This window comes from Vigna radiata, chromosome 6 (assembly GCF_000741045.1).
Source record: "Vigna radiata var. radiata cultivar VC1973A chromosome 6, Vradiata_ver6, whole genome shotgun sequence".
NCBI lineage: Eukaryota > Viridiplantae > Streptophyta > Magnoliopsida > Fabales > Fabaceae > Vigna > Vigna radiata.
The window spans coordinates 19807014-19830643 of NC_028356.1; the positions used below are offsets into that span (position 1 = coordinate 19807014).

The following is a 23630-nucleotide window of genomic DNA, read 5'->3' on the forward strand; positions in this document are numbered from 1 at the left end:
AAAAAATCATTATTACATTTGACATTCAATCAATTTATAATCATTTTCTTGTATTGCCATCTCATTCAATCAATTTATAATCAATATAGCTTAAAATGAGCAAATTCAGTGAACTACCAAAGTAGAATTCATTTCAAACATTAAATTGTCTAATAAAATTCAGTCAAGTCAGTGGTCGGTCATTGCATGTATATTCTTTTCGGTTATTGTCTGAAATGCGTGTATGAAGATTTTATGCTATAAGTGAATCTGTTATGTTTTTATGATTAATTAAATTATATAAGCTTATCCTACTCTCTTGTCTTGTCTATGTTGTTCATTCGGTCATCTTTTCTATTGCAATGATCATCCTGTGGATGTTAGCAGGAGGTGATGAATGTTCTCTAGAGGAAGCATTGGAGGGCGAAAATCATGAAGTTTAGTTTAGGACCGTTCGATCAGTAGTATTGGTATTACCTTTTGTGACATCGTTCGATTTAAGCGTAGTCTTAGAATTGTTCGGCTTGTTCTTCTAATTTGTATTAGACTTTATAATCCTTGTAAAGTTTTAAATATTTGGATCTTTTCGGTTATCCAGAACTCTTATTGTAAATTCGTTAATTGTCCTATCCTATTATTATATGTTAACTCCTTATATAGTATTATGCTATATTTTTGGGATATTACATCTAAAACTTCCATGAGAGATGAATCTTTAAAGATCTACAAATAAAATAATGGAGTTAAAACAATATTGTAATGAATAGTGAGATAAGTATTTAGTTAGCTTTTTAATACCTTATTCCATGTAATGTTTGTACAAATAATGATGTGCATGAGTTTCATTACACAATACACACACTCGTACCTGCCCAATTGACGTCGACACTGCAAATTAAATACAAATAATCAAGACTTATTCGTACAAAGGACATAAAATATCATATTATACTCTAGCTAGCCTTTGCACCATGTAGCTTTGATCAATTTTGCTAAACCAAATTCCACAAAACCAACAACATAGTCAATTCCTCATAAAAATAGCAATCACAAAACACAAAACAAAAAGGTCAACTTCTCTTACATTAGGTATGATTATTTGCATCTTCTTTCTACATACAAATGAAACACCCAACAACCTTGAATATCTACAAAAGGTAGACATTGATTACATCATAATAATCATATAGGAAGGAAACAAAATAAAAAGAAAAACTTAAGCTTCTAATATATTTTTGATGGACAATGTGTTAGCTTTCTTATGCAAAGAACATAAGAGAACTACAAAAAAATGACAAGAGAACGATTAGGAACAATAACTAGCAATTGCCAATGACCATACAAGTTAGAATAATATTAATTAAAAAAATTTTAAATTAGTTATCAAAATTCAAAAATTGTGCATAACTAAGGTGCTAAATAAATAGATCTCTTTACTTATTTTTTCAAACATTTCTATTAAGTATTTTTTTTTCTCTCTCCTATGTTCCTTTGGACAACACTGCATAACCTCTCTTTGCCAGTACATTCTTCAATGTATCCTTACATGGATATTGTTTTTTAATTGAGAAATTCATAACATCGGCAATGTTGCTGTACTTTTACGTTATTGATGAATTTAACCTTGCAAAAGAATTGTAGGTTATTTATAGAAAAAAAAATGTTCAAAAGCGAGTAAAAGAAATAAATAAAGTGATACGAAAACATGTGGTTACAAAATAAAATAAAAAATAAAAAATAAAACTAGTACAATGTTTTAATGAAATTGATCAAATTCGATAGATTTAAAAAATATATAAATAAAAAATTAATAAAAACACGATTTAAATTGTTTTGAAATTATAATTTTTTACTTTATTATTTTTAAAGAATTCTGTTTATTTAGTGTACTTTTTTTAATTTGTTTTAAACTCTTTCTGCTTTTTTTTCTAAAAAAATTGTAAATAATTTTTGTTATTAAATTTTACATGTGATTTATATATATATATATATATATATATATATATGAATATTTTGAAGCAAAATGATAATATTTCATATTCAAATTTTAATTTATTAATCAAATAATTGAAAAAAATTAAAAAAAAATTATCCTTGAATGAAATAAATAAAGTTTTAAGGTAAAAGAAGTGAAGAAACTGAAAGTTTATATATTTGTACAAATTCTTAAAAATTTATCACTCTCATTTAATAGAAAAACCAATATTAAAATATTCAAGACGTTAAAAATTTCCTATTGAGCTAAGTCAAAACCATGTTATGCAAATTCAAAGTTCATAAAATCATGCCTGTGGAGGATCAATTTAAAGGTGTGAAGATGAATTTGAAGAACTGAGAGAAGTGATTATGAGATGGTTTGAATTAAGAGGAAGAGAATAAAAAAATGAAGAGAAATAAGAATAAAGTTTATAAAATTTATGAATAATTTGATTGATGTATATATTATTTTTTGTATTATTATTATTTAGTATTAATATTATTATTTATATTATTAAAATATAAATTTAATTATATTAGTATTAATTGTAATATTTAATATTATTATTATATTACATATTTAAATTATGTAAAACTATAATATTTTCAAGTTGTAGAGTTTCCCACCTTTTCTGAATCTCAATAAAAAAATAACATATGCATTATATTATAATATTATAAAAAATCTCTATAAACATATCATTACCCACTTCATTCACGAAAAAAAAATCTGCTTTGCACGGAGAGAGAAAAAAAAATTATGGTCGCACTAGTGTAAAAATGTTGTTTAACGTCATTCATTAGACGTCGGTTTCGTGAAAAATCGACGTCTATTACTGCATGGTGGCATTATCGTAAATATATTAGTAACCTAGACGTCAGTTTCGATGTTAGGTGACGTCTATGACATCATAGACGTCGCACCTGCCGCAAACCGACGTCCAAGACCCTGAGGTATGTGATAAGACAGTCAATTCGACGTCGGCTAGAAAAGGGCACCGACGTTCAAGTCACTAAGAGGAAATCAAACGTCAACCGGTTCAGCTTTAGACGTCGGATCCCCTAAAAACTCGACGTCGACTGGGCTACAATTAATGTTGTTCACCTAATTCCCAGGCGCTTAGACGTCACATAGTCAAACGGCGACATCTAAGGCCTGTCTGGAAGGCGGGAAGACAAAAATTCTTCAATTTAGACGTCGGTTCTAAACGTAAGCGACGTCTAAGTTCCTGTAATTGATTATTTTCACCAAATTCGAGGGTTTTAGACGTCGGCTAGGAGGGGCATCGACGTGAACTACCCTTGACAGGAAATCAAACATCAATCTTTTCAGCTTCTTGACGTAGAATAGACGTCGGATCACCTGAAACACCGACGTTTGTAGACGTCAGATCCCCTAAAACACCGACGTCTATAGACGTCGGTTTCTGGAGCAACCGACGTCCCATTTCATTTTAAATAGACCACGGACTCTTCTCACCATTCAGTTTCTGATCGCGTCTTCATCTCTTCTCCTTTTTCTCTGCTTCTCCTCTTCTTTTACTCGCTTGCGCACCTCTACTTTTTATCTCTTGCGACATTGCATTGTCGTTTCTCATAACGTCATTGTCTTCATCCTCTCCTTTTTCTCTCTTACATCCTAGGTGCGTGGTTTTTTTTTATGCTTACCGTTTAAACTTTCTTTAGTTTTTTATCGATTATCTTGTCGTTCAACTGATTAAAATTTGCTTTCTTTGTGTTGTGTTTTAGTGCAGTTTTGATCCTTTCTTTGGGTAATATAGTGTAACATTCTCCCTTTGCTTGCTTCCTCACAAGAAGAGTGACGATCTTTTGAGTTTTCTAAGGCTTCCGACCCAAAATGGAACTTGGGTCCTTGTCTAGTTCTCGTATCACCGTAATTTTTTTCCTTTGCGGTTGAATAATGGGAAGTAGTCATGGACCCAGGTTCAGTTTTAGGTTGAATGTCATAGAAGATTCAAAAGACGCAAGCTTTTTTTGTGGGGAAACTAGTGAGAGGAGAGTGTTACACAATGCTACCGAAAGTCTGGATCAAAACTGCACTAAAACACAACGCCGTTGTTAGACGTCGGTTAGTCATCGACGTCTATAAGGACATAAACGTCGATTAGTGTCATTTTCAACCTCAATATATATTCATGTTGACGTCGGTTTAAGCAAAGGTGGACGTCTATATAGAATAATTAGACGTCGGTGTGAGTATAAGCAGACGTCTATATAAACGTCGGTGGATATCGTTAACCGACGTTTATATGGACGTCAGTTATGAGGAATTGCGACGTCCCATAGACGTCACCCGTATAGACGTTGGATGTGAAAGTAACGTTAAAAGACCAAATTAACCGACGTTAAATAGCATTTCTGTACTAGTGTCGTTTTGCATATTTAATGAAATAGACTTATTGAAATGAAATTATTTTTTTTAAATATAGAATCAATTTGAACTAAAGACAAATACAATTAAACTAATAGACAATATTTTATATATGATGATGGTTCTATCAATGATATCTCAATAAAATCAGTTTAAAATAAAAATTAATCAATAATTTATTTTTGACATATTAATCAATTATGTAGAAGTCAAAATTCATCTAATTTTTTTTCCACTAAAAAATTACTATTGGTATTTGTTTCTACTCTTTACAGCTTCGTTCTTATTTGTTTAAAAAAAAAATTTGAGACACCTGAATGTTTTACGTTGATTTGATATTATCTTTATTTATTTTTTAGTCTTTTTTTTAAATTATAAAACTTTATATTTTTTGTATAATTTTTTTCTTATATTCTATGTCAAATAAATGTAAAAGTGTGTTATGATATTATTATTCAAAAAGAAAAATCATCTGGAAAATGAAATTAGGCCAAGTATCACTGTTGAATCTACATTTTTATACCAATTTAGAAATGGTTGAGAAAATAGGTTGTGTGAATGTATACTTTCGTTCACATTGCTATCAAGTAACGAAATTAGAGTAGTCTTCTTTAACACTTGGATTGAAATTTTGCCACATTAACATAAACTAAGAGATGCATTTCATGTGCATGATTTAATTTTTGTTACATTAATCCAAAATGGAGAGTCCAAGAAGGAATGCAATGCTTAGGATCTTTTGAATGACTTTCTTTCTTACTGAGACAGATAACCACTTCATCCATGTTGTTAGGTTTGGATTTACCGAACTTTAAAAGAAGTTACAAAATTCTAAATATTTTCTCTGTATAATTTTTACTAAGTATTTATGATACAGTTTGATTGGACTCTTAATAAAAAAATTATCTAAATTTAAAAATAGAAGTGATGTGTAATTCGATTTATTTGCTTTAAATATAATATAAATTTAAATTAGTCCAACTAATTTGTATGATTTGACCTAAATGACGTTACTGTATAACTTTTTATCAATATATCTATTTAATTTTATCTTTAATACGTAACGTTATATCAATCAATAATTTTATTATTAAAGTTTTTTTCTTTAACTTTTGTATAATATAGTAATAAATTTATATGGATTTTATAGTATATCTAGTGACCTGTAACGTGGAAAATATTGATTGATCATAAATAGATCAACTAAACATCTCATTATAATAAACAAATCAATAATAAAATTTAAAAGGAATTAAACTGTAATTAAATTAACTTTAATACAAGATATAATTATTGAAACTTTTATTAGATATTTATTATAGCATTAATTATTTTAATTGATTAAATTTAAACTGACTTATTTAACAACTTTAAATTAATTGGTCAACACAATTATTTTAGTACCAAAATGAAAACATTAAGTACACAATAAAAAATTGTTTTAAATGAATGTTTAACACTATTCTCAGAAAAAAAAAATATTAATAATTTTATTTCTTCTCATAAAATAAAAAAGTATTTTTTTTGGGTTAACACATAATTATATATATATATATATATATATATATATATATATATATATATATATATATATATATATATATATATATATATCCTTTGATCAAACTGTAAATACAAACAAATGGTTGAACTGAAAGAAAAAATTAAAACTATCAATTTTTTAAGTCAGTTTTAAGTTATGAACACTCTATTTTTATTAGTTTATCAAAAAAATTTATTATAAAATTATAATAATATTTTTTATCCTATATGTTTTGGTTACGTTAGTTTTAAACTTTGAATATTTTTTTTAATATCTATTTTGGTCTTTCTTTTTTAAGGTTTGTTTAAAGTGGTCCTTCTTTTTTAAAAAGTTCATTAAAATCTTACTTTTTTAAAAAAGTGTGCAAGTTAATCCTTTTTACTAATGGCGTTGATTCTGCTAACGCGTGTTAAAAAAAATTATTAATTGTGACGTGGAAATATAATAAAATTAGGGTTAAAATTAAAATTGAAATTAGGGTAATTTTGGGTAATTAGGCAAAGTGATTTTGATCAGATGCAATTGGGATTTCTTTGCGATTGGGATTGGGATTTCTTGGCGATCTCATCGCCATCTCCGATTCTAGTGTAGACCCAGCTGCTGATGGGTTCCAAATTCTCTCCTTCTTGCGCTCTCTCTCTCTGTTTTGCCACCACCTTCCCTCCCCGCGCTTCGTGACAATAAACAACACCATTTTTTCCTTCATCGCTCTATCACAGCTTCACCACCTAGGGTTAAATTAGAAATTCAATTTGGAGTAATTTGGTGCTGGTAATGTTTTGTTGCAGGTGCAGGGATTTCGCGTTTTGGGTTGCAAGTTCGTGGTGAAGGTAGTTGCTAGCGTCAATGGGCGACGTGGTGGAATGAAACTACTGTACCTTGGTTGATATATGGTGCAATGAAGGTTAGGGTTCAACGATGGAACAAAATTGTTGTGGGAAGGTTTTCATGGCTGTGCGATTTTGGCATATCTGTAATTTGGACTTTGCAAATTAGGATTCAATGATGGAACAAAACTGTTGTCACAAAACTGAATTAGAATGGTTGTGCGATTTTTGCAAATCCATGATTTGGGTTTTTCGAATTAGAATTTGTGGAACAAAACTGTTGTTGCAAGGTTTCCATGACTGCGATATTTTTGTAGATTTGCAATTTGGACTTTGAGAATTAGGGTTCAATGGTGGAACAAAATAGCTATCGCGGGGTGGATTCATGATTTGGTCTTATAGATTACCCACTCCAAATTACTCCAAATTGAATTTCTAATTTAAGCTAGCTATATTAAATTCCACGTCATAATATATTATTATTTTTTAAACACACAACAGTGCTAGCAAAGAAAAAACGCTACACCTCATCAGATATTAGACCGCTGACAGGCCGTTAGCAGACTTAATGCGCAAAAAGGACTAACTTGCACACTTTTTACAAAAAGTAGAACTTTAGTGAAAGGAGGACCACTTTGAACAAACCCCCCAAAAGAGGGACCAAAATAAATATTAAACCTATTTTGTTATCATTAAGTAGAGTTAGTTTAAAATTAAACAAGAAAACATTAATTATTATAATTAAAGTGGTAAATAATATGTTAAATTAAAACATTTATAATTTCAAGTGCTTGATTTAATTAAGTAATATAAAATGTTTTCTCCTTTTATTTATTCTCTATAATTGTTTTGTTACTTTTGTATGAACTTTCTGTATACGTAAGTAAGATATTATTTTTAAATTTTAATGAAAGTAGCTTATGATGTAAGAGATATTAAGTTAGGTATTAAAATTTAACATTACACTCAAACAGATTTTCCTACATGAAGTTGAACTTCTTTTACATTTTAGCACCAAAAATATCTTTTTCAGGAAATATTTTTGGAAATTTTCACAAGTAAATGTTGTTTTTATGGTTTCCATCTTTTGTCTCTTGTCTATTAAGTAGAGTTCAGCCTCCTTTTATAGCACATAAATAATACAAGAGAATTTCTTGTCTTTATGAAAAAGTCTAATTTAAAGAAATCTTTTCGACTTCCTAAATTCCATATAGAAGGAGTGTTATGCACCAATATAGATAAAATCTTAGATAATATAATCAAATCTCAAAAGTTTACTTAATGATAGCTTAGTTCTCACTTATTACCACTACTGCCAGATATTCCTATAAACATTTTAATACAATAAATCAAAATTATAAAGTTATTTTATTCTTTTATCTATTTTTTCTATTTTTTATTTATATTTATTTTGGAGCTATACATGTCCTAAAAGGTTATTTTATTTATTTATTTATTTATTATGTTAATCAATAACATATATTTAAATAACTTATATTTGAAGCATTAGTTATCTTTTTCTATACTATTTTTTTTTATTTTAATTATATCCCTTTTGTGAATTAATTAATTAATAATTTAATAAAGTGAAATTTAAAAAATATATTTTACTTTGATTTTTAAAATAAATTTATTTTAAAAAAATTATATATTTATTGATATATGTAATAACTTTGTCTTAAACAATTGTTTTATAACATTTATCACTTTTACATTAAATTATGATATAAATATTGTTGAATATTCTTTAGTATGTAAAAATTAAACTAATGTTATTTAATAAAAAGATTATATTAATCACATAAGACTTTGAATAAGATTTTAAATAATTATATTTAATATGTTAATGGTTAATGATTTAGAGTTTAAGATTTAATATTTAAAATAAATTAAAATGTTGTATTTTGTATTTAATATGGCACATACTTGTAGAATAGTTATTAAGTTTGATTAATTCATCTTTGTATATATATATATAGAAAAATTAAATATAAAATTAATAATTATATTATAATAATATAGTTAGAATTAGTTTAAAAATAATGAAAAAATATTTAATAGAAATGTAAATTTTAATAAAAATTTGAATATAATATTTATATAAAAATTAAAGTTTATCTCAATTTAGATAGAAACAAAATTATTTCATTTTTTTTTAAAATAAGACACAAATAAAACAAAATTAACCAAAATTTAAATTGAATTGAATATAACACACTGACACGTGACACTCCACTCATAATAATTTGATAAGTGGTACTGATACTAATAATATGTGTCACTAACATTGAGTGTACTGACACTAATAAGATGTGTCACTAACATTGACTTGACATGTAACACTGATAAAAAAATTAAGAAAAAATTAAAAAGAATTGAAAAAAACTGACAAGTAACACTTTTCACATTTCATTAACAATATAAACTTAATTAATCAAAATTAACAAAAAAAAAAAAACTAAACTAATTATTCTCAAATTGAATAACTTTTACATCATTTGATTTGAATCACAACATTTTCTTTGTATTCTTTTGTTGTCTTTGTTAGTTTTTTTTTGTTACAATCCATCCATCATTTCAATTTTAATTGCTTTTAGTTTATAGATTGAAAATAAATTTTGAAAAAACTTCAAGATTTTTTTTAATATATTTGAAAACTAAATCATGCTGATGATTTATTTAAGTCACTCATTCATTTATAGTATTATTATAAAATTCTAAAATACCTTATATTTAATACAATAATTAATGAAATGTAAAATAAACAATTTAATTAAAGATATGGTAATTACGGACAGGATATATCAAAATAAAAAAGGTTAACAAGATATGACATTGTTATTTCTAGTTAACACATATAACAATAAAGGTAAAGAACATAATTACTGAAAAAATTTAAATAGTAATAAAAATACTAAAAAAACACAACCGATATTTACAGGAATAATAAATAAAATATTACTTTCTCAATTTAATCTCTACTCATTCAGACAAGACAACTAAAGTATCGTGTTTTTAACATAATCCACTCTTAAATAACATAAGGATAATAATATCTAAATAACATTTTTTTACAACATTTAAATATTAATTACGTGTTTATATGATTAAATTTTTTTCCATTAATCAATAACATAATCCATTATTATCAATTAAATTTTTTTCCTTACAAACATAATTTGAATCAAAATTTTAACAATGGTTTTAGTTTATTAAATTTCAGGACACGATTGAAGACAGCATATATTGAACTATTAAATTCAAAATTAAAAAAATAAAAACTAAATTCAACCCGTAAATTTTTAAACAAGTAAGAAAGTTTAGTTTTTTTTTTTTATCTACTTAAACATCCTTGAAATATTTAATTCTTTTAGAAAGTATCTTCCTAGTACGAGTGAAAAAAATAGTTACTTATAATAGAAAGTATTTATTTACGGTGTCTATCAGCCGCGGAGCATAGCACACAGGTTCCTAGTTCACGACCGAACCTACCCAGATGGTAGGACCCACCTCATGGAGCGGCTTTAGAATGCCACATAGAACAGCTAGCACGTGGCGTCACTGTGAATCCTAAGCTGTCGACAAAGAAAACAGAACAGTGATGAGGTCGAAGTTGGTAATTACACAAACACCACCACCAAGCACAACAAGGAGCAACTTGTGGTCCCCACACTTCTTCCTACTCCTCCTACCTTCTTTCTTCCTTATATATCCACCTTTCTCTCTTCTCATAACATCCCTCCTCACACCGCATGCCCTCTGTCATCTCTCTGTTTTTTTCCCTCTCTTCTTTCTTCCTCAGTTTCGGTATTCTATCTTCATCATACCAGACACTCCTTTAACATCTCAATTCTTCGTTACCATCTCCTCACAACCCCGGATCTTCAATCAGTAATTTCAGATCTGTTTTTCTTGATGTGAAAAACACCCCAAATCCCTTTGGATATATACCATACCATCTTTTCTATTTCTCTATTCAGGCACTTGTAACGGAATCTGGACGCGCAAATGAGACGTCTCACAAGTTAACGCAATTATAACTATAGGAGAAAAAGAAGCACACCGTTTCACCTTTCTATTGTTTTTGTTTGTTATCTTCTTTTCGTGAACAATGTCGAATGCTTTGTCGTTCACGCTCCCCGTTCTAAACAACCCTCAAATAAAAGCTTTCAATAACCCTAACAAAGCGCGTCTGCTTCTGAGAAGTAGGGTTGCACGAAGCTCTGCCTCTATCGTAGAGAAGAAAAGGTTGTTCGGCGCAGAGGTGCGGTCGAGCGGTTTCGACCGGATCGGGTTGCTACAATCGGGGCGGTTGCCAAAATGGAGGGTGGCAGTCCGGTCAGCATTCTCCACCGTGCCAGAGAAGCCGCTGGGGCTGTATGATCCAGGGATGGACAAAGACTCGTGCGGGGTGGGGTTCGTGGCGGAGTTGTCGGGAGAGTGTAACCGCAGAACGGTACCTTTTGGTTTGGTTTGGATTTGGATGTAACGTGGTGTTTAAGATTGACGAAGTGATTATTTTTGTGCGCGTGTGCACTGCAGGTAACTGACGCGCTGGAAATGTTGGTGAGGATGACGCACAGAGGTGCTTGCGGTTGCGAAGCCAACACTGGAGATGGTGCTGGAATTCTTGTTTCTCTGCCTCATGTCTTTTACCAGGAGGCACGTTTTTTGTTTGCGCTTTTTAATTTTACAAATATCTACCACTATGTTTTGTTTGCATTTTTTTTTTTAATTTTACAAATATCTACCCTTAGGTTTTATATAAGTGAAAAGTAAATTCTGGGTAGTAATTTGATTTTCAACTCAATTAATTTTACAAATACCAGATAATTTTTAAGACAATAAAAACATATAAATAATTTGATTATCTCTCTATATATAAATTCTACTTTTTTTAACATGAATATTATTTTACTTTACATAATGAACATGGTATTTCTATTTCTTCTAATATATCTAGTAAAAAAAAGTAACTATGAACTATTTCTTTGAAGGTTTTAGATTGTAAACCTTTTATAAAAGTATTTGATTTATAAAGTGTCTATTATGTTTTATTTATAACACCATTTTTAAATTGACAATCGACAATTTGAAAAAAAATAAAATTTTTATCATCTCTGTCACACTTAAATTTAAATTAATAACTCCCTTGAAACATCACGAGCTTTTTGAATAAAATTGTACTTAATTAATTTTTGTGCAAAATTTCTCCGTTCAGCTTGTAAGCTTCTAAATAGGCATTGTTGATTCATGATTTCGAGTTCTGGTATGCTTTTGAGATGTATGTTTTTAGACGAGACATCTTGACTTTTGTATCTATGTTTCACTCAAATTACTAGCAATTTTATCATGCCCTAACTATATGTGTATTTGTTTATTGATTCTTAGTTGAAAATATATTTATGATTTTATTTTGTTGTTTTTGAGATTACCGTATTATTGTAGCTTCGATTGATGATGCTTTAATTTACAAATAGTTTCTATTGATGATGATTTAATTTACAAATAGTTTCTATTGATGATGATTAAATTTACTAATAGTTTCTATTGAAGATGATTTAATTTATTAATAGTTTCCATTGATGATGATTTAATTTACTAAAAGCTAGATTTATTTAAGATTTTTTCTCACTTTCAATTATTTATTTTTATTGATACCAATTCCATAATAAACAGTAAATGTGAATGCTTTATTTATTTTTTGTATTTGTTTCCTTTTCCTTATTTCTCTTTTGTTTATTTGGACTATATCATTATTTGAAATTGTACTATAATTATTTTTGTTATTACAGTATTTTTCTTCAAAATTAATAGAATTATTTTGATGCTAAAGAGCTTTGCATTTGCTTTTTATTTTCTTTTTCCCAAGGACTTCTAAATTTTATATACGTATAGGTTGTAGACAATAGTAAATAATACTTAATTGCATAGAGATACCTATTGGCTCATTCTTAGACTGTGTAACCTTTTTGTTGATGAAAAAATAAAGAAAAAAAAATGATTTATTGGAACTTAGTTTTGTATCTTTCACTAGTTATATTAACTAATAGGTTTGTCTTGTTGCAGGTTGTGGATTTTGAGCTTCCTCCCCAAGGAAAATATGCAGTTGGCATGTTTTTCTTGCCAAAGTCTGAAAATCGAAGGGAGGAAAGCAAAAGAATATTTAGCAAGGTAAATCTGATTCCGAAGTTTTTGTATTTGATATTTAATTTAAACTGATGTGATGAATAATAATGGCTTTTGAATGCTGTACTTTTCATGATATACTTTTTAAACTATTTTTATCATGCTGAACTTGTCCTCCACTAGCTAAAATTATTATTTTATATTTTACTGACAAGTGTTAGTAATTATGCTGTCGTTCTGGTTTAAGGTTGCTGAATCTCTGGGGCACACTGTTCTTGGTTGGCGGTCTGTACCCACTGATAACACAGAATTGGGCAAATCAGCCCTACAGACCGAACCAGTGATTGAACAAGTGTTTCTCACGCCAAGTGCTCAATCAAATGTCGATTTGGAAAGACAGGTACATTCTCTACAATGTGACATTGGTGGCAAGACATTTGTGTTAAAATTTTTAAGTGAACAAAATAATGGAAACATATTTCTTTCCTATGAAAAAGATTAAGGAGTTGAATTTATTGCTTAACAAATTTTGGTTCAGCTCATATTTTTGTCGCTGTATGATAAATTCTAAGTGATAATTAAACAGAACTTAATAGGATACTTGGTTTTTGCAGATGTACATATTAAGGAAGCTCAGCATGGCAGCTATTACATCTGCATTAAATCTCCAAAATGACGGCATTACTGATTTCTATATCTGTTCACTTTCATCAAGGTGGGTTGTCTAGAGTGGACCTCATTTTCTCATGTAAATTATGTTTGCTGCAAATTATGTATTCAATGTCAAATTCGTGATGGTTATTCAATTTTGTACAGGACTGTTGTTTACAAAGGTCAGCTAACACCAGCTCAGTTGAGGGATTATTACTTTGCTGATCTTGGCAATGAAAGGTTTACGAGCTACATGGCCCTGGTAAATATATTACCCATTAGCCTATTTTCTTTCTCCACTAACTCTATACTCCAACAAACAGCATGGGAACAACCAGTAACTGGAGAGATGCAAGGTTGGGGAATGACTTCTGAGGCATTGAGGTTTGAATGATCTCTTAAGTTCTTCCGCTTCCTTGAATACTGTTTGAATTTGGATGCTGGATTGGATGCAATGGTTGAGTTGGTAAGAAAGTTCATTATCAAGATAAATCATGTTTGCAGAAATTTCTGCTGATGCTTTCTGTGGGTAGTTGATCTGGAGGACAATTTCTTCAAAGTGGTGGAGTGAAAAACCATTTTTGGTGAAAGTGAATGGGATATTTAGGATTTCTAGAATTTCTACCGGCACTTAATATATAAGTTTACCTGGAATAAACAGCATTTTTGCATTTGATTTTCTACACTGTTTTATTCTGTTTGGTGTGCATAACTGCAGATACATTCACGGTTTTCTACAAATACTTTTCCTAGCTGGGATCGTGCTCAACCAATGCGTGTATTAGGACACAATGGCGAAATCAACACACTCAGAGGCAATGTTAATTGGTATGCCTTCAGTCATTAAATGGTCTATCAGTAATATGCCCATTATGCTGAAATGAATGAATGCTAAATAGTGTCTGTTAATTACATGATTGTATCTTCATTCCTCCACAAAAGATGGATACTGTGTCAGTTGAGTGTGCGTCAAGCTTATAAAAGCATTGAAAATTTTTTGGGGTGTACTCATTGCATTTTAATAGATGTAGTATTGTTTTATTTCTTAGGATGAAGGCACGTGAGGGTTTACTAAAATGCAAGGAGCTTGGTTTATCAGAGAGTGAATTAAAGAAGCTTTTGCCCATTGTGGATGCAAATTCATCAGATTCAGGTAAAATCGTGACTAAAGATTCTGTTTGCGCCCTAGACTATAGTCCTATACTGAATCCTAATGGGTAGTTTTTATATTGCAGGAGCTTTTGATGGTGTGCTTGAGTTTTTGCTTCATTCAGGAAAAAGTCTTCCTGAAGCTGTTATGATGATGATTCCTGAAGCATGGCAAAATGACAAGAACATGGATTCTCAGCATAAAGCATTTTATGAATACTTCTCAGCTCTCATGGAGCCATGGGATGGGCCAGCTCTTATATCATGTAAATTTTGCTGGGGCTTCAGTTCTATCACATATTAATGTCCTGTTCTTATTGGTTTTATGATTTGGCACTAATCCATCTAATCTAATTTCACTATAGTTACCGATGGTCACTATCTTGGAGCTACATTGGATAGGAATGGACTGCGACCAGGCCGTTTCTATGTCACTCATAGTGGACGAGTTATAATGGCAAGTGAAGTTGGGGTTGTAGACATTCCACCAGAAGATATATGTAGGAAAGGTAGACTAAATCCTGGCATGATGCTTCTGGTTGATTTTGAGAAGCATGCAGTTGTAAATGATGATGCCTTAAAAGAGCAATACTCATTGGCAAGACCTTATGAGGATTGGCTCAAAAATCAGAAAATTGAACTCAAAGACATTGTTGATTCTGTTCCTAAATCAGGAAGAGTACCACCACCTATAGCAGGAGTGATTCCAGTAAGTGTAGCATAAATATTGATGTGAACAACTCACAAATTTCTTGTAGACAAATCTAATTGTTACATCTTAAATGAACTGCAGCCATCCAACGATGATGTAGATATGGTAAATATGGGCATCCATGGCTTATTGGCTCCACTGAAAGCTTTTGGGTATGCAATATCCAACATTAATATTTGTTCAATTCTATCAGCAGTTTTTATGAAGAAAAAGTTTTTTATATGCTGCTTTATACTTGCAGATATTCAGTTGAATCATTGGAAATGCTGTTACTTCCTATGGCCAAGGATGGCGTAGAAGCGCTTGGGTCAATGGGAAATGATACACCACTAGCTGTCATGTCTAATAGAGAGAAACTTACTTTTGAATATTTCAAGCAAATGTTTGCTCAAGTGACAAACCCTCCTATTGATCCTATTAGAGAGAAAATAGTCACTTCTATGCAATGTATGGTTGGTCCAGAAGGAGATCTGACTGAAATCACAGAGCAGCAATGCCACCGCCTTTCCCTCAAAGGTCCCCTTTTATCCACTGAAGAAATGGAAGCCATTAAAAAAATGAATTATAGGGGATGGAACAGCAAAGTTATAGACATAACGTACTCAAAGGAACGTGGTAAGAGAGGGTTGGAGGAAGCCTTGGACAGGATATGTGCAGAAGCACATGATGCAATTAATGAAGGCTATACTACACTTGTGCTTTCTGATAGAGGTATTACACACCTTGATACCTTTTATTGCTTAAAGTTACTTCTTAACGGTGCATGTTTATCTAATTAATTTACATCTGTGATTTAATCTATAGCCTTCTCAAGGAAACGTGTTGCTGTGAGCTCCCTCCTATCTGTTGGTGCTGTCCATCAACATCTAGTTAAAACACTTGAGCGTACTAGAGTTGCCTTAATAGTTGAATCTGCCGAGCCACGTGAAGTGCACCATTTCTGTACACTTGTTGGTTTTGGTGCTGATGCTATATGCCCATATTTGGCTATAGAAGCAATTTGGCGACTGCAGGTTGATGGAAAGATCCCACCCAAAGCAAATGGTGAATTCCACTCAAAAGAAGAGTTGGTCAAGAAGTATTTCAAAGCAAGCAACTATGGAATGATGAAGGTTCTTGCCAAGATGGGAATATCAACTTTGGCATCATACAAAGGTGCTCAGATTTTTGAAGCTCTGGGTCTTTCATCTGAAGTGATAGAAAAGTGCTTTGCTGGGACTCCAAGTCGAGTTGAGGGTGCAACATTCGAGGCACTTGCTCGTGATGCTTTGCAACTGCATGAGTTGGCTTTTCCTTCCCGTATTTTCTCTCCTGGAAGTGCAGAAGCTGTAACGTTACCAAATCCTGGTGATTACCACTGGAGAAAGGGTGGTGAAATTCACCTGAATGATCCTCTTGCTATAGCAAAGCTTCAAGAAGCTGCCAGAACTAACAGTGCAGATGCATATAAACAGTATGCTAAGTTCATTCATGAATTGAACAAGGCTTGCAATTTGCGGGGTCTTCTGAAATTTAAAGAGACAGCTACTAAAATTCCTATTGATGAAGTGGAGCCAGCTAGCGAAATAGTTAAACGGTTTTGCACTGGGGCCATGAGTTATGGGTCAATATCGTTGGAGGCACACACAGCATTAGCAATGGCTATGAATAAAATTGGAGGGAAATCCAACACAGGTTTGTTAAACGTTGTGGGAGAATATTCAAGCATTTTTTTTTTCTGAACTGTTAAATATATTTGCATAGCACGTTTTCCAGAAACCGTTTTTTTTTTTTCAAAAATATCCAGAATATCCTGTGTTACTTACCACCTGAGTTTCTATTTGTATTAGATGATGATTAAGATCATAAATTTATGAGATTATCTGATGATTGATTTCTTGCATATTTGTTATAGGTGAGGGAGGGGAGCAACCGTCTCGTATGGAGCCTCTTCCTGATGGCACAATGAATCCCAAAAGGAGTGCCATTAAGCAAGTGGCTAGTGGGAGATTTGGAGTTTCAAGTTACTATCTTACAAATGCTGATGAACTACAGATAAAAATGGCCCAGGTAACTGTCAAAATTAGTCTATTAAATTGAGGTTATTATCCTCTTTCTTAAGTATCAGGAAAATTCATTGACTAGTCTCCAGACCCGCATCACTGTTGGAGTTAAATTTCTATTTTTTATGAATGTATATTCGTGGCAGATGATGCTATGATTTCAAGGCACCTATGGGTGCTATTGTGTCGTTAAGTATTTATACCTGCATTTGACCTTTGGTAACGTTAGATATAAACTGTAGTTTTTCACATAAGAGAGTGGTATTGTCTTAACATAATTGTCATCTCTAGGGAGCAAAACCTGGGGAGGGAGGTGAACTTCCTGGCCACAAGGTTATAGGAGACATTGCTGTTACAAGGAATTCAACTGCTGGGGTAGGACTTATCAGTCCCCCACCCCATCATGATATTTATTCAATTGAAGACCTTGCCCAACTAATTCATGATCTGAAGGTATTTTCATCTAAGGATTCTATTTCTCAATCAGTGCTTTTAAATGAATATTCCTTAAATAGACGTTAATTCTGTTTAATTCCATTCTGTTAATATGTAGAATGCCAACCCAACTGCTCGGATTAGTGTGAAGTTGGTATCTGAAGCTGGGGTGGGAATTATTGCTAGTGGAGTTGTTAAAGGCCATGCCGACCATGTGTTGATCTCAGGTCATGATGGAGGTACTGGGGCATCCAGATGGACTGGTATAAAGAATGCTGGACTTCCTTGGGAACTTGGCCTGGCTGAGACCCACCAGACTTTGGTTGCTAATGATCTACGTGGTCGCACAGTCCTCCAAACTGATGGGCAACTAAAAACAGGGAGAGATGTGGCCATAGCTACTCTGCTTGGTGCAGAAGAGTTTGGCTTCAGTACTGCTCCGCTTATTACTCTTGGATGCATCATGATGCGGAAGTGCCACAAGAACACTTGTCCGGTTGGCATTGCAACTCAAGATCCTGTGCTCAGAGAAAAGTTTGCCGGAGAACCCGAGCATGTTATCAACTTCTTTTTTATGGTGGCAGAAGAAATGAGAGAAATTATGTCCCAGCTTGGGTGTAGGACAGTTAATGAGATGGTTGGTCGATCTGATATGCTTGAAGTTGATAAGGAAGTCATTAAGAGCAACGAGAAACTAGAGAACATTGATCTCTCTCTGTTGCTTAGACCTGCAGCTGAATTGCGGCCAGAAGCTGCTCAATATTGTGTGCAAAAACAGGATCATGGTTTGGATAATGCCTTGGATAACAAGCTCATAAGTCTGTCTAATGCTGCTTTGGAAAAGGGTCTCCCTGTATACATTGAGACTCCAATCTATAATGTAAACCGTGCAGTGGGAACCATGCTTAGCCATGAGGTGACTAAACGGTACCACCTAGTTGGTCTTCCAAACGACACCATTCATATCAGATTTACTGGAAGTGCAGGCCAGAGTTTTGGTGCATTCCTCTGTCCTGGTATCACTTTGGAACTTGAAGGTGATAGTAATGACTACGTTGGTAAAGGATTATCCGGTGGCAAGATTGTTGTGTATCCTCCAAAAGGAAGTAACTTTGACCCTAAGGAGAACATCGTGATCGGTAATGTGGCACTCTATGGGGCCACTCGAGGGGAAGCTTACTTCAATGGAATGGCAGCGGAAAGATTTTGTGTCCGTAATTCTGGGGCTAAGGCTGTGGTGGAAGGTGTTGGTGATCACGGGTGTGAGTACATGACTGGCGGAACTGTTGTTGTGCTTGGGGAAACTGGTAGAAATTTTGCTGCAGGTATGAGCGGTGGGATTGCTTATGTTCTAGATCTGGATGGAAAATTCCAATCTCGATGCAACTTGGAACTAGTAGATCTGGACAAGGTTGAAGAGGAAGAGGACATTTATACTCTTAGAATGTTGATACAGCAGCATCAGCGTCACACAAATAGTCTGCTTGCCAAAGAAGTGCTTGATGATTTTGAGAATCTTCTTCCTAAATTTATCAAGGTATTCCCTCGGGAATATAAACGTGCTCTAGCTAGTGTGAAGTCAGAGGAAGCCTCCAAAGATGCAGCAAAAGATGCAGAGGACCAAGACGATGAAGCACAAGCCGTAGAGAAAGATGCTTTTGAAGAACTTAAGAAACTGGCAACTGCATCTTTGAATGAGAAACAGAGTCAGGTTAGTTTATTTTTACCATCAATTTTTTTTTATAATATTTGTATATTTGCTTTTCTATTTCATAAGAAAAACGATCTTTTTTAAAAATTAAAACCTGTTAGATTGGGCTATCTTATCTTCGTTAATTACTGGGCAGTATGCAAGGAAATTGTAATTTTATAACGTAGAGTAAGTTTTGCACAGTTTATGCATGTTGATGTGTATGAATATCAGCAGGCTGAGGCGCCCAAGAGGCCAAGTCGAGTCACTGATGCCATTAAGCATAGAGGTTTTGTTGCATATGAGCGCGAGGGTGTTCAGTATAGGGATCCTAATGTTCGCATGACAGATTGGAAGGAAGTGATGGAGGAGACAAAGCCTGGTCCCCTGTTGAAAACACAGTCAGCCCGTTGCATGGACTGTGGTACCCCATTCTGTCATCAGGTGTGCATTTACACCTCCAAGTTTTCATTTTTACTTTACAACGTACATATTCTCTTAAAAGGGTTTTCTGGACCTGCATTTAAACTGAAGATGTTTGCATAATATTTCAGGAAAATTCGGGATGCCCTCTTGGAAATAAAATACCAGAGTTTAATGAGCTAGTATACCAAAATAGGTGGAAGGAAGCATTAGAGAGGCTTCTTGAAACAAATAACTTTCCAGAGTTTACTGGTCGCGTGTGCCCAGCGCCTTGTGAAGGTTCTTGTGTCCTTGGTATTATTGAGAATCCCGTGTCTATTAAAAGCATTGAATGTGCCATCATAGATAAGGCTTTTGAGGAGGGTTGGATGGTGCCACGACCTCCAGTCAAGAGAACTGGGTAAGTTGTTTTTCTTCTTAGCATTTAGTTTTATTCACTTCTATTATGTTGTTCCTTTTCAGCAAATATGTATAACCCACCAAGTTGCTGGTCAGTAATATTCTGTGTTTAAAATGTTCAACTCTGCTACAATAATTAGCAAAATTTAACTGGAACATTCTCTAAGCTTTTGAAATCGACTACTGTTACCATTAAGTAATATCTTTCCTGATACAGGAAAAGAGTAGCCATCGTTGGAAGTGGACCAGCTGGTTTGGCAGCTGCCGATCAGCTAAATAAAATGGGTCATACGGTAACAGTGTATGAAAGAGCTGATAGGATTGGAGGGCTTATGATGTATGGGGTCCCCAACATGAAATCTGACAAAGTGGACGTAGTTCAACGACGAGTGAATCTTATGGCCGAGGAGGGAGTAGATTTTGTGGTGAATGCTAATGTTGGACATGACCCTTTATACTCTCATGATCGGCTTCGGGAGGAAAATGATGCCATTGTCTTGGCTGTAGGATCTACAAAACCAAGGTGAAGCAGTGATATGAAGTCCTTGTTACCTATTTGATTTAGTTCAATTCCTCTGAGTAGGTGTACTGAGAATTATATAAATCTTTTCATGTAGGGATCTTCCTGTACCTGGGCGGGAGCTGTCAGGAGTTCATTTTGCCATGGAGTTTCTTCATGCAAATACTAAAAGCTTGCTTGATAGTAATCTCGCGGATGGTAACTACATTTCAGCCAAGGACAAGAAAGTTGTGGTCATTGGTGGAGGTGACACTGGCACAGATTGCATAGGAACATCCATTCGTCATGGTTGTAGTAGTATTGTAAATCTTGAACTCCTTCCTCAGCCCCCACCAACTAGGGCTCCCGGAAACCCATGGCCTCAGGTCCGATTTGGATTGTTAGTTTTAAAGTTCTGTCATGTATCTTAGAAGTACACAACCAGAAATTGGACTCTTGTAATTACTAGGAATGGCGAAATAATTGCCGACATAATTTTGTTCATATTAACTGTTACTGACTTGAATCTTTGAGCTTAAATTACAATATTTTTGGAATGCAGTGGCCTCGCATATTCCGAGTAGATTACGGTCACCAAGAGGCAGCAGCAAAATTTGGCAAAGATCCAAGATCGTACGAGGTTCTGACTAAGAGGTTTGTCGGAGATGAAAACGGAGTTTTGAAAGGACTTGAAGTGATTCGCGTCTGCTGGGAAAAGGATGAAACCGGCAAGTTTCAGTTTAAGGAAATTGAGGGTTCGGAGGAGATTATTGAAGCTGACCTAGTTTTACTAGCCATGGGGTTCCTTGGTCCCGAGCCTGTAAGTATCCATCAAAATAACTTCATTTTGTTTCCTCAAAAGCTACTTAACTGAAAATGGCACGTTTATGGAAAATGCCATAATATCACTGTATAAAAGTTGTAAACGTTTATGTGCAACATGAAAAAGCTTCATAGGTGTTTTGCCCTGACTTTTATCATGTTCTAGCCAAGTTCAGACATTGCAGTGATGTTTTTCGAACTGATGACATGTTTTGCTTTTGTTTTTGGCAGACAATTGCAGAGAAGTTGGGAGTGGATAGAGACAACAGGTCAAACTTCAAGGCTGATTATGGCCGCTTCTCAACTAATGTGAAAGGGGTGTTTGCAGCCGGTGATTGTCGCCGGGGTCAGTCCCTGGTGGTGTGGGCCATTTCAGAGGGACGACAAGCTGCGGCACAGGTAGACAAGTATCTTTTCAAAGAAGATGAAGAGCATATGAATCAGGATGGGCCCTTGAAGAGGCAGCAGGGCCTCAACAAGAAGCAGCAGGGCAGCAACAAACACACTGTGATGACTTAGGTGGCTCCTGTAATTTTTCATGATCATAAAGTTCCGAAAGAATTGCACAGAATAATAAAGTAAGAGTGTTCTAAGGTTCAGCCTGAGATTCATTGGTTTACTTAGGTATTCTTGATTGGCAGTTGCTACACCCAAAAGGGCGAAATAATCAGAAATAAAGAGAAATTTAGTGTGTAGGGAAAGCTAGAAGGACGTCTTCTGGGTGTTGGTGGGTCTTTGGTTATTGCAGATTCGAGTGTTCAGTTATTCATAGTTGGTTTCTTATTTATTATTCGGGCTTTATTGCTGGGAAATTTAGCTATATTAGTTGGCAATGGTGACTATTATATGTAATGAAATGTACAGTTTGATAATTATTATTTAGATGCAACATTGTTTCAATTTTAAACATCTTTCTGAAGTTAATTTTATACTTTAAAATAGCAATATCGTCATCATTATCTAATCCTCCTCAACAATCAAACATTATACATGAAACTAAATCAAAGTAGAAAACAAAATATAATTACATAAATGAGACAAAATCAAAGTAGAAAACAAAATATAATTATATAAATGAGACAAAAAGTAAAAAAAAGTTAGGTTAAATATCTTTTTTGTCCTAGTTTTGGTTGGTAACATTCGAAATAGTCTCCATTTGTTTTGTGTCCTAAAAGACTAAATTGAACACAAATTACGTTTTTTAGGACTAAAGTGAGTAGAAAAAACAAATGGGGACCATTTTGAATGTTATCAATCAAAACTAGGACCAAAAAAGGTATTTTACCAAAAAGTAACGTTGTTATTCAATTCCAACACAAGGTTAAGTACTCATTATAAGTAAATCTTACAATGAATCCTAGTTAAAATAAAAAAAAAAAAAACAAATAACACAATGTTTAATATGTGAAAACTTTTTCTAATCCAACCTACTATGAAAACTTTCTCTAATCCAACCTAAGTCACTTCATCTTCTCTTTATTTATAGATTCAAGCTTCCTTATTTTCATTGGATGCTTACGCTAAACACGTTATTGCATTGCTAAGAAAATGACCTTCATCTAAAGATTACTTTTGTTTAGTAATCCTTTGAAAACTCATTAGATACTCCTTGTAAAAATTTTAGAAAACATTATTCATCTCCTTCCATTGTTTTATTGTGTATTTCAATTGGTATTAGAGTTTACACCAAAAGTTAGTTCCTAACAGAACTTGGAGAAATGATCCTGATTCCAATGAAAACATAGGACAAGTTTTCAAAAATCATTTCTCTTACAAAACTGAAAAAGTCTTATTTATCAAAAGCAATGAAGGATCACAAGTCGTGTGGGACATTGTGAAGAATGAAAATCTCTTTCCAAAATTTATGGTCAAACATGGTCAACCTTTTTACTTTAACAAATCATGTTTGTAATGTTTTTTCTATAAGGTTCAAACATGACCTATTGATTAATAGTTAATAT

The 23630-nt window shown here is 32.9% G+C and overlaps 1 protein-coding gene across 4 annotated transcripts; it reads left to right on the top strand.

The window, feature by feature from the left end:
* The first annotated feature begins 10434 nt into the window (after positions 1 to 10434).
* Positions 10435 to 22578, top strand: LOC106764633 (glutamate synthase [NADH], amyloplastic). 4 transcript variants are annotated; one of them, XM_014648924.2, is made up of 22 exons: positions 10435 to 11174; positions 11261 to 11380; positions 12788 to 12892; positions 13095 to 13247; positions 13462 to 13562; positions 13664 to 13760; positions 14217 to 14326; positions 14548 to 14651; positions 14734 to 14913; positions 15013 to 15356; positions 15441 to 15511; positions 15601 to 16070; positions 16164 to 17033; positions 17254 to 17408; positions 17693 to 17854; positions 17955 to 19547; positions 19761 to 19970; positions 20081 to 20349; positions 20566 to 20871; positions 20966 to 21233; positions 21410 to 21667; positions 21901 to 22578. In XM_014648924.2, exons 1-22 carry the CDS (start codon positions 10830 to 10832, stop codon positions 22186 to 22188), a joined length of 6579 nt encoding a protein of 2192 aa, XP_014504410.1. In that variant the 5' UTR covers positions 10435 to 10829; the 3' UTR covers positions 22189 to 22578. The 4 variants fall into 4 exon arrangements, with proteins under 4 accessions (XP_014504410.1, XP_014504412.1, XP_014504414.1 ...); XM_014648926.2 differs by having other exon boundaries at positions 10830 to 11174; positions 19764 to 19970; XM_014648928.2 differs by lacking the exons at positions 10435 to 11174; positions 11261 to 11380; positions 12788 to 12892; ... (1 more) ...; positions 13462 to 13562; positions 13664 to 13760 and adding an exon at positions 13822 to 13882.
* The last annotated feature ends 1052 nt before the right edge of the window (positions 22579 to 23630 follow it).